Below are 12031 nucleotides of genomic sequence, written 5' to 3' on the forward strand. Positions count from 1 at the left end.
GGAAATTAAGTATGTTCCTAAAAAAATTGGCATTCAAAAAATATGGTTAGAATCTTTAGAATTTAGTTCAAGGAACTTGGGATGTTCATACCAGACTTTTGAGACGTCAGCGAATATTATTAGGTAGCATTACAGAAGTGAGATCTGTTTATTAGGGAAAAATTTCTATACGAAATTAAATAATTATCGTATTTTTATTATTTTTGTTTGTTTCTTGTGCAGGGCTCCTTCTTTTATTTTTCAGTTGTAAAGAAAATTAGTATATTTTAATAAATTTGACTCTATTGTTTATTTTGTAGGAAGTAAAATAAAATAAAATTCGTATAATCATGATGTAGGGAGATAGTGTATTATTGTAAAAGAAAACAATATGTTGAATTTTTTAACGTAAGTTTATCTAACGAAGGAACAGGCAAAAAGGAAGTAAATAGTAAAGCCTTGTTCGCCAATTGAGATTTGCCCCTCCATTACATTTTTTTTTATGTATGTTACCCCCAATCATTTGAACATCGTTCGATTGTCAAGGTTTCGATTGGCCAGTCGGAGAAATACTCGACTAGGGTTGGTTTATTTTATCAATTTAGTTCGGTTTGGTAGTTATCGTTTTGGTACAGTTTATAATGCCGGTTCAAAATACAATGAGGTAGTAGTGATGGTTATTTCTTTATCTTTTTTTTTTTTTATCATTTTTTATTATGTAACATTGTTTGCATTCAATTAAATAAGGTGATAATGTGCGAAAAACGTCAGTCTACAGAATAAATAGCAACATTCTTAAACACATCTTTTGCAATAACTTCAAGGTTACAAGTGAACATTTACATGACTCTTTGCTCTTCTTGTAATTTAGCGCATTTTCTTTATTTCTGATTTGCGGTTTTAAGAGGGAAAAAAGAAAATGAGGTTAACAGCTAGAAAATTCAGTAATTTATCTAAAATGATAGACTTTTATTCACAATTTAATCCATCACCCTTGTCTATAAAACATTTTGTGGATTTTGGTAAGTGTTTTATTTTGTTTATATCTGCTTTAAACTTTTGATTTATAGCTTAGCATTACGCAAGATTTTTTACATTTGGTTTGTAGTCAAAATATGTTATTAATTTTTTTTTTTAAAGAGACAAATCTTCATCGATAAAGTGATTTCTTAATTAAATTTTAATATACGTAAACTAAAGCTAACCTTAGCTTGAAAAGGATTTAATAAAAATTGATTCAAATTTATTTCAAAAATAAAAATTTTGTATTTTACGTGATTTGACAGCCATAACCTTTTTTTGTTGTTTTAAATCTAAATTAACGTAGGTAATTAAATTTAAAGTAAGGCGAAAAAAGTTTTGTCCTGGACTTTTTCCGTAGTACCAGGGTGCATCTGTTACCAGATAAGATGGTCAGATCGTATTTCAGAATCGGTTTATAAAACTAAACCCTGCTACCGTAAAGTTTATTCCGACTCCAATGTTTCATAGAATGCAGGCGTCTGTATGGTGTAAATTTGCAAGTAGTGATGTTAAGCTAGAGGATGTCTATCGGTACGCTAACTATAAACTTCTTGAGGTCTTCTATTTCCCTAAGAATTTCTGTGGTCCTGGAAAGTTTTTGGGTTTTTTTCCTTTCTCCAACAACAATGAGTTTCCAGGCTTCTGAATCTCTTCTAAATCCAACTGTAGATGGTATCATAGTCAGGAAATAGATTGGATTTTTTTGTTTTTTTAACCCCTCAACGGAGTATGCATTACGTTATAGGTCTAACTTTGATACACTGCCAGAATGAAAAAGTAAGTTTAATATTTACAACTTATTTTTGAACTTGTCAAAGTTTCCAAAAGTTTGTCTCTACTTGCTTTCGGTCTTTTCCAGTCTTCTTAGCCTAGGCATAACCTTCTCTTATCTAAGGTCTTCTTTTTTAGACCATTTTTGAAGTGTTCCTCTTCCTTTTCGTTACAGCCACGTAGAGAGGATGACTGTTCTTTTTCTTGCTAGGTTCTGTATCGGGTGAATTATTATTGTTATTATGATTTCCGTTTCTGGGGAGGAATCAACCTTTAAGAATACATGCATACCGCCATACAGCTACCCTAAAGAAAAACAACCTGACATGCAGACTAGAAATTTGCTCTTGACAAAAAAAAACCTACTTTCATTTTCCTGGATCATACCAATTTTAAGAAGGAGAAATGAGAATTTGGAGCCTGAGTTCTGTAGCCATTCAGCTAAGAATGTACCAAAGACTGACTTTAATCTCACCCTCTAAAACATTCACCCTGAGACCCTACGTAATTTCTAATCTTCAGTCACAAAATTGATGGCAATTTCTCACACCTTCCGACCTTTCAAGAACTATTAATGTAATTGCCAGGTAAGCGCCAGACGGATCCATTGTTAATGGATTGAATTTTCGCCAGTACATTGTGAAACAGTATGATGGATGCACAGAACCTTTCTCTGAATCTTTTTTATCTCTATAGGGTTACCTGAGATCCATCTGTGTAAGATTCTTGAACACCTAGAACAGCGAATTCTTTTAGACCTTATTCCTAGCAATGTGCCTCAAAAATAAAACAAAAAGGTTTAATGAAATTAGCATGCATTAAATAAATAATCTATACAAACAAATATGTTAAAATTCAATACATAGTATGGACACACCCACGGAATTAAAGAAAAAAGAAAGATATTGGATACGATAACTGCCAAATCAGTCTTATCTGACTTTTGTTTTTACCCTTTTGTGATAAGAATTTGTTTTTTTCAGATTATCTTATCTTATATTTATGTAATTTTATAAATAGCTGATGTTTTTAACAAATATTAATTTTTGTAACCATTTATCTTGTTTTTATTTTTCTGTAGCTGGGTGGTAGTTACTCCAATTGGACCTGATGGAAAAAAATAGCACTCAAAATTCGATTAACCTGAAGTACCACTTTGATAATTTTAATTTTTTTTGGGGGGGGGCCCCCGAAAACAGCTCCAACCATTTTCTTTATACTTTGTATCCTAATAAATTACAACATTTATTTGCAACATTTTGCTTAAAAATTCAAATAAATGGATTTTCATTGAAGAGGAATGGTTTGAGCTTCTTTCTAAGTAGAGGGAAAAAGAGAGATCTGGCGCATTACGTCATCAACGTCGGATCCAAATCCCCTCCTTCCTTCATGTGGGTTGGGGGGTTGGGGGTCAGGTTAATATAAGAAAAAAAGTTTTTTAAAATACTCCTAGCTTCGATCCTGCGATCTTTTACTCTAAAGTCAGCAACTCTAACCACTAGACCATCAGTGTTACTGGTAAAAATATGTATTATTTAAGGTCTATCAAGTTGGGGCGGTCACTCCGCCTTTCCTCGCCGTAGCTGTGCCGATGGAGCGTGAGGTGTATGTGTGCGGGGGGGGGGATATTAAAGTACTAAGTGTCAGTTCATTACCCTCCGCATCTCTACATACATTGTATGTATGTACATTACATTACATTACTTCCGCAGTTCATCTTTTCCTGGTTAAGACCACTAACCTTTTTATATTAAAATTCATAGCTGTCTATATGGTCACATATTGAAATGCTAGGTCACCAATACTAGAAAATGCATATTAATCTTTAGTAAATTAGTTCTACACAATGGGGGAATATTAAAGTACTAAGTGTCCGTTCATTACCCTCCGCATCTCTACATACATTGTATGTATGTACATACATTACATTACTTCCGCATTAGTTGAAAGTGCAAATGCTAATATTACTTTGAATTGCTGATATTAAATTTTTCCCACGGACATAAACATTCTATAGCCCATCTTCATAAACATGGCTGTTAAAGTACGAAGAATCATTTACCATCGCAAGTTAAATACGAGTTGGTGGGGGAGGATATTATTGTGTTTATAAACCACCTTCAGCTAGGATTTTACTGAGTTTGCTGTCCTGTGTGTCTGCTGAAGAAAACTCCCATATCACAGTTAGTACGATTTGTATGTTTTTTTACTTTTTTTCTTTCAGAGTCTATAGTAACTAGTAGTTAATTAGCATTACTTTTAATTTCCCTGTTTTTAGATGTCTGATTTAAAGGAATTATTAAACCAAATAGCAGAAGAAGAAGAGACCCAATACCTTTCTGTGAGAGATTTAACTCTCAACACAGCCTACCCCATTATCAGTTTTAATAAAATAAATACGAAATTTGGGGAAAGTATCTACGTAATTCTAAAAGAAAAGAATAGAAAATTGAGATGTTTTTTACCGAAAATTTTCACAAAAAAGATAGATGAAAAAATTATTAATAAATACAAACCTCTTACGCTTTCCCTTATTTATAAGGGTATTGGAAAAAATAAATCTTTTCAGTTAGAATTTGCATAATACATTTTATAAAAAAATATAAGTCTGATAACGAAATAATAACCAAGGTTTTCAGTGGAAATAGAGGATATTCCCTAAGCAAAATAATAAAAAGCTTATAATAATTCACAATAGTTCTGTTTCATTCAGACCTGTGTCAGTGAGGGTTACATGCAAAACCGTGTGTTTCATAATGTCATCCAACTACTGCATTAAATGTAGTAAGTCCTTCACTTTAAAAAATAATCTTCGAAGACATGAGAGATTTTGTGAGGGTAATGTTAGTTACTCTTGCAAAATATGCAAAAATATTTTTAGTAACAAATTTAATAGAGATAGACATGAATCTTTTTGTATTGGACAACCACCTCTCAAGAAAGTAAGAGTTGATGAGGATGTTTCTATTGATAGACATCAGCAAACATTAAAGAAAAACTGTCAGGAACCACCCAAGATTCAACTTTTAAAACTTAAATCAGAGCAATATGAATCAGCATGTTCAGAAAGGTTAAAATCTTATTTTGTGCGTTCTTCGGAATTTGAAGACCTGGTTACATTTCTGCACTCTATTAAAAGCCGTCTGTCTGAACTAATTAAACTTCAGTTAGAAAAGAAACATGCTTTGAAGATTAACATAGTAGTTGAATGCCTCTTTGAAAATGTAGCTGGAGAGCAGAGCGATCGCGCTTTTAAAACTCGCAACAAAGCTGTTTACACAACTACCGATCTCGATGAGTTTCTCGAACAGGAATTCAAGAAACTAGTAAATGAAATGGAAGAAAGTCAGTTAAAAAAAAGTGGCTGGCAACTAGTTGGCGTTGATGGCGCGAGGTTGAGAATAAATATGTACAAGCCATTGGGAGGGTCAACTTATATAAAACTTCCTGACGCGATTGCAGCTAAGAAAGCTTGTATAAATCCAGAGAATTATGATGAACAGTGTTTCAGATATGCAGTGCTAGCTAAATATGTTGATAAAGATCCTCAACGAGTTAGTAAATATAAGCATATGTCTCACAATTATGATTTTTCCTGTATTGCCTTCCCAACACCGCTTCATCAGATTAGAAAATTTGAGAAGGAAAATAGTATTTCCATAAATGTATTTGCACTTGATGAAGAGGATGCAATTTATCCGTTGAAGGTTACGAACAAAGAATTGCCAGACCATCGAGACCTTTTGCTCTTAGAAGATGGCGGAAAACACCATTATGTATACATTAAGGACTTTGAGAAATTAGTACGTAATCAAAAGACTAGACATAATGGTGTGATTAAAGTATGTAAGCGTTGTTTCACTCACTTTGACAATCAGCATGGGAGAACTGCGGCTGAGAAATTAACTGAGCATAGTATATATTGCAATGATAATGATCCAGTAGCCGTTAAACTCCCAACTGATGAGCCCATTATTAAATTCAAAAACGTTGAACATCAGTTAAAAGTGAATTTTGTGATTTATGCAGATTTTGAGTGCATTTTAAATCAAATACATACATGCACACCTTCTCCAGCGAGTTCATACACAACGAAATATCAAGAACATATACCATTTTCATTTTGTACATACGTTAAAACTAGCGATGAAATAGATCATCTTTGGTTGACTAAAGAACCATTCTTGTATAGAGGAAGTAATGCTGCTCAATATTTCTTAGACCATCTCAAAGACTTATCAGTTTCTATTAACAAAATTTTAAAAATTAATGAAGAAATGCTGATTGACGAATTAGAAGAGAGAGAATGGAAGGCGGCTAAGATCTGCTATCTCTGTAAGCAAGCATTTACAGAAGATAATCACAAGGTGCGTGATCACTGTCATATTTCCGGCATGTATAGGGGACCTGTCTGCAATAAATGTAACTTACGATGTAGGACACCTAACTATGTCCCCGTTATCATTCACAACCTCAGCGGATATGACGCACATCTCATCATCAAAGAATTAGCTAAGGCACCTGGGAGGATTGACATTTTACCCCACTCAGAGGAAAATTTTATTTCGTTCACCAAATTCATTAATGGAATAAAATTTCGTTTCATTGACTCATTTAGATTTATGTCCGAGAGTCTAAGTCAATTAGTTTTATATCTCCCAAAAAACAGTTTCAGAGAAACAACAAAATTTTTCAATGAAACTCAGTTACCGCTTGTATTAAGAAAAGGAGTTTTCCCATATGATTACGTTAACTCTTGGGAGAGGTTAGAGGAAAACAATTTACCACCGAAAGAGGCATTTTACAGCACATTAATGGACAGTAACATTGATGAAGAAGACTACAACCACGCTATGAAGGTATGGAATCATTTCGAATGCTCTACCTTAGGAGAGTATAGTGATATCTATTTAAAAACAGATGTTTTGTTACTGGCTGATGTCTTCCAAAACTTCAGAAATGTAACAATGGAGACACATAAAATTGATCCTGCACATTATTTCACAGCACCAGGAATGGCATGGGATGCGATGTTACGTTTAACCGGTGTCAAATTAGAACTTTTACTGGATTATGATATGATTTTAATGGTTGAACGTGGAATAAGAGGAGGTATTTGTCAAGCTTCACTAAGACATTGCAAAGCTAACAATAGATACATGCATAATTATGATCCGTCTCAAGAATCCGTGTTTATCATGTACTATGATGCTAACAACTTATATGGTGACGCCCAGAGCAGGTTTCTACCATACGGTGGTTTCAGATGGGTAGAACGACCAGAAGAAATAAGAGTTCAGGACATTCCAGATGATTCTGAATGTGGATACATATTGGAAGTGGATGTGGACTATCCTAAACATCTTCATCTGCTTCACAATGATCTACCATTCCTTGCGGAATCAATTGTACCTCCTAGAAGCAAAGCAAATATAAAAAAATTAATTCCTCATCTTGGTAAACGGGGGAGATATGTTGTACATTACACTGCTCTCAAACAAGCTCTCGATTATGGATTAAAATTAGCGAAAGTTCACAGAGCCATACAATTTAAACAATCTCCATGGCTTCTCCCATACATTAAGTTAAATACTGATATGAGAAAGAAGGCGGCTAACAATTTTGAAAAAAATCAGTATAAATTGTATAATAATGCCAACTTTGGTAAGACCATGGAGAATGTTCGCAAGCGAATGAACTTCGAGTTAGTAAATAATGAAAAGAGATTATCAAAATTAATTGCAAAACCGAATTTTCTTGATAGAAAAATATATGACGAAAATTTAGTTGGAGTACAGATGGCTAAAACAAAATTATACTTCAACAAACCCATTTACGTTGGATTATCTGTACTTGATATCTCAAAAACTGTTCTTTATGGATTCCACTATGAAGTCATGCTCAACAAATATGGACCTGAGCGTTTAAGCCTTATCTATACCGACACAGACGCCGTCTTATATAAAATAAGTACAGAAGATGTGTTCAAAGATATGAGGGAGTTGGAACATCATTTTGACACCTCAGACTATCCTCACGAGCACCCCAACTATTCTACCAAGAATAAAAAAGTGTTGGGGAAATTTAAAGATGAAGTGAATGGACAAATAATTAACGAAGTGATTGCCTTAAGACCTAAAATGTATGCCATCAATGTTGATGGTAATATAAAAAAACGTGCTAAAGGAGTTCAGAAAACTACTCTTAAACGGATAAGTTTTGAAGATTACAGACGTGTTTTATTTGAAAATATTTCCATGTTATCCATAATGAGATCTATTAGATCGAAGGAGCATAATGTTTTCTCCCTTGAAGTTAATAAACTCTCTCTTTCCGCAAATGATGACAAACGGGTCATCTCACAAGATTTTATACATACTAAAGCCTATGGTTTTTGCACTGAAACCCTTACGTGAATATTATTAGACTTATATTTAAATATAAAAAAAAAAACATTTGTTTTCTTATATTTTTTCTTAATCATTATTGTAATAAAAAATTAATTCACTCTTGCACTGATATATAATAATTAGTAATATATAATCCAAGAAAAGAAGAAGGCTATGGATTCAATGATGCCTGATTCTATGAACATCAATGAAAAATTTCAAGTAAGTAAGGAGTAAAAAAAAAAAAAAAAAATGGAAGTAGTAAAAATAGTGACAAAAAATAAGCAAACTAATAATTTTTTTTCAGATAATTGAAAGAATTTTCTTTCATCCCATAATCGAAAACATCAAAACAGTTAAACAAATTTTACAAATATTTAATAATTTCAATATTGCGGCAGTGGCCATAGAACAAGAACTCAATGAATATCACATTTTCGTGAACGCCAAGAACTTTTATTCAGGGAGATTTATACCATCCATATCAACAATTAACTGTTTAAAACTTAGAGGAAGAGAAATAGTGAATGGTGTTCCATGTCTAACTTTTATAAACAGTTCAACTATTTTTGTCTTTAGATTTAAACCAAAGGGTCCTCTAACATTGAGCAATTATGATTATTCTTTGAGAATAAATAATAATCAAAATATTCGTTGTATAATTCAAAATGATTATATAATTCCTATTGTAAACTTTGTTGATATCTCAACTTCATTGAAAATTGTAAGCCTTAAGGCATTTATCTCTAATTGTGATATGACTGTGAGGTAAATAAATAAAACAGTTAAGAAAAAAAAATCTTTTATTTAATCAAAAAACCATTTTTCACAAACCATATACATTCTGGATTATAGAGTTTATGAATTTCACAGGGACACTTCTTAATATTACTTTCTAATTCGAGTCCACAAAAAATACATTTTACACTATGATTTCTTGTTTTGAAAAAGCCATGATATGCTAAAAATTCTGAGGAAAGAGGATAAGTCCAATGGCTAAATGTTTTTTCCCTTATTTTTGCATCATAGAGATCCACCTTTGATCTGTTCCTTGAAATCCAATCAACCAATATTTTTGCAAATTTTAATGAACAGTTGGATTTCCTTCCGCAATGGTAGATGCATTTAGTGAATTCCAACGTTGAAGTGAGACATTTCAGTGATGGACAGCCAAAATCTTGGAGGTCAAAGACTTCTTTTCCTATAAGTTCTTCAAGAAATATAGATTTTTCAAGTCCTTTAGCAAAAAGAATGGTAAAATTTTCAGTTGATTTCTGACATAAGCTTCTTAATTCGGAATATTCCACATCTCCATCATACCAATTTAATCCATGAAGGTTATGAAATATCCATTTATTTGCAGATAAATTTTGAGCATTTTCTTGAGATGGGGGTTTGAATAACCAGTGCCAAAACACTGTAGGGTAGTCCAAATCTATGATAGTCACTTCCTTGGCGATATAACAGTTTTGAGGAGTAAGGTAACCCTGGAAGTCAATCACAGCCGCACGCATTGTGAAAACTGAATTTCTTCTACAAAATCTTCCTCAATTAAATACTAACCCCCCACTTCCACTTATATTCTCCTAACTAAACCGGATAATGGGTCATATTGAACTAAAGCGTCGTGCAAGATTAATGCATAGACTGTTGTATTGGCTTTAAAATTTTCCGTTGTTTCTAGATCTATTCTAATATCAACTGAAGATGATCTGATTGCCTCTGATTGACGAGAACAATCTATAACTATAATAGGACCTTCATCCCTAAATTCTTCTCTGCTTAAAAGAGGCTGATTTTCTTTAGCATAGTAGCTATGTTGAAAATTTCGATACATATAATAAAGAACCGTAAAATGATTCTTGGAAAAATCTATGTTGAGATCATCATAAGGATAAACTTCAGAATTTAGATGTAACTTTACATTTGATATACTACAGTGATTAAACTGAGACATATCACTTTCTGCATTATTCTTTTTATTTGTTTGAAATGCAATTATGATATAACGGGGCTTTTCTAGATTTGTTGATGTCTTCACAGACCAAGTTTGCTTGTTAGTATTAGTAGGCAGAGAGGGGTTCTCTACGAGGTCCCATGATCTAAATGCCATGTGAACGGTTTTTCCTTTATTGACTAAACTTAAAAACTTTAACCTTTGTTCATCAGACACTTTAACATATGGCATTTTCCATTGCACAGATTTTAGTTTAATAGAAGCTTTAACATTGGGGTGATCTTTTAAAACTTGAATGCTATCATTATCCGTTCTACTGCGATGTAGAATTAACTCATGTTTTCCATTTAGAATTATTTGATTGTAATCTTCAAAGAATCCCATAACAATGTCTAGTGGAATGCAAGCATCAAAATTACCATTTTCATCAGCTAATTTAACGTATTCAGTAGGCATCATCCAGCCGCTCATCTCCATTCCTGACGCCTTATCTGGACTAAGAGATGCATAGTTTTTTAATGTACTTGTGATTCCTGGATTTCTAACGTGATCAACCAGCACACCATTCAACTGATACTTGATTTCATCAAACAAAAACAAAAATCCATTTCTTACTATTCTCAGTTCACTTGGATCGATAGTTTTAGAACCTTCTTTAATCAATTGTCCTTGAATATATAGAAAACTTTTGGCCGGAACAGTGTAGATGTCTTGATGTTGAACCGCGATTATTATTTCGTCAGAATTTTCGAATGATTGGTTGAAAGGCTGATGAGAGTGAAATTCAAAGTCTGTTATTCTCTCCTCAAAATTCACTTTTTTATTCACATCTAGTATTTCTTCCATTTTGGTTTAATCAAAAGTCCTATACTTTGTAGAAAGTATATATTTGATGGTGTTAACGCTCGGTAGGGTAATCGTTGAATACTAGCTGATTTCACTTCAGCGTAATCCATTTTATACTTTCGAAAATCAATACCCATTTTTCTTTAGATGCAATCTGATGGTAATTGTTTCTCCGCGAAAATCCACCAAGTTCTGGTTTTGATCTGTTATAGCAAGTGTTATATTGTTGATTACTTCACCGATAACTGGAAAGTAAATGACTGGAGAAGGTTCTTGCACGATTTTAAATCCTGGAGGAACTAATGGTGAAAATTCGTATATAGTATGTCCTGGTTTCCCGTTTCTATATGAACCGGATGCTATATTACAGTTAATTGCAACTGTATTGACACTATGAATCTGTACAATTTCGTCCGATTTATGAGTGATCATTTTTTCTAACACCTCATGTTTAGTAAAGCCCAGTAAAGGACCAATCGAATGTTCTTTATTGAAGTAAACAGGTTGTGTGCATGTTAATTCCACCTTCAGTGTGTTGGTATTACCTTTTAGTTTCAATGAATCTGGTGAATTAATATGTGATTTTAGATAACGTGCTATAGCTTCCACTTCATAAGTTCCTGTAGGTAAACTAATAACATTTTCTCCATAATGAAAAAGATTGTTAAATCCTTCAATGATATTCGGTATGGAATTGTATGACTGAAAACTTAATAAACCAATGCTATAATCACCACCACTGTCTAATAAATTAATTGGTGGAAAAAGATCGGCACTAAGAATGCTTGAAGTTCCTGTTAAGGTAAAGGTGTACGACATGACTGAATTCCGTAAATGCTTATTCAACGTTATTATATAGAAATTTCAAACAGAAATGTCCGCAATATGGTGTATTCCAATCTTGATATCTTTTACGATTGTATGTAATATCACAGTTTCTGAAATAATGTAGGAGTTCTAATGGTGGTCTTAGATTTCCATAAGGATCGAAATAAATTACTTTATCATTTTTTTTAATATAGGCGACCCAATGAGTACCTATGTTTTGCACTGAATCTAGATTTAC

At 32.9% G+C, this 12031-nt stretch overlaps 2 protein-coding genes and 1 long non-coding RNA gene across 9 annotated transcripts in view; 2 read left to right on the forward strand and 1 right to left on the reverse strand.

The window, feature by feature from the left end:
• The window catches only part of LOC141455240 (uncharacterized), a 44436-nt gene that overhangs the window by 5332 nt on the left and 27073 nt on the right, over nt 1-12031 (reverse strand). The gene's annotated exons all lie outside the window — the stretch shown is intronic.
• Pdk (pyruvate dehydrogenase kinase) overlaps nt 530-12031 on the forward strand; it is a 32237-nt gene continuing 20735 nt past the window's right edge. The window contains exon 1 of the mRNA XM_074130140.1: nt 530-1001. Within this exon, the coding sequence (XP_073986241.1) occupies nt 899-1001 (103 nt within the window). The 5' untranslated portion in view covers nt 530-898. The remainder of the gene's footprint in view (nt 1002-12031) is intronic.
• On the forward strand, nt 1128-8940 carry LOC141455222 (uncharacterized). 2 transcript variants are annotated; one of them, XM_074130125.1, is made up of 3 exons: nt 1128-3956; nt 4052-8384; nt 8470-8940. In XM_074130125.1, exon 2 carries the CDS (start codon nt 4530-4532, stop codon nt 8187-8189), a length of 3660 nt encoding a protein of 1219 aa, XP_073986226.1. In that variant the 5' UTR covers nt 1128-3956; nt 4052-4529; the 3' UTR covers nt 8190-8384; nt 8470-8940. The 2 variants fall into 2 exon arrangements, with proteins under 2 accessions (XP_073986226.1, XP_073986225.1); XM_074130124.1 differs by having other exon boundaries at nt 1128-8384.

Source organism: Rhodnius prolixus, unplaced genomic scaffold (genome assembly GCF_049639745.1).
Source record: "Rhodnius prolixus isolate KJV_2025 unplaced genomic scaffold, Rpr scaffold_33, whole genome shotgun sequence".
Classification (NCBI taxonomy): domain Eukaryota; kingdom Metazoa; phylum Arthropoda; class Insecta; order Hemiptera; family Reduviidae; genus Rhodnius; species Rhodnius prolixus.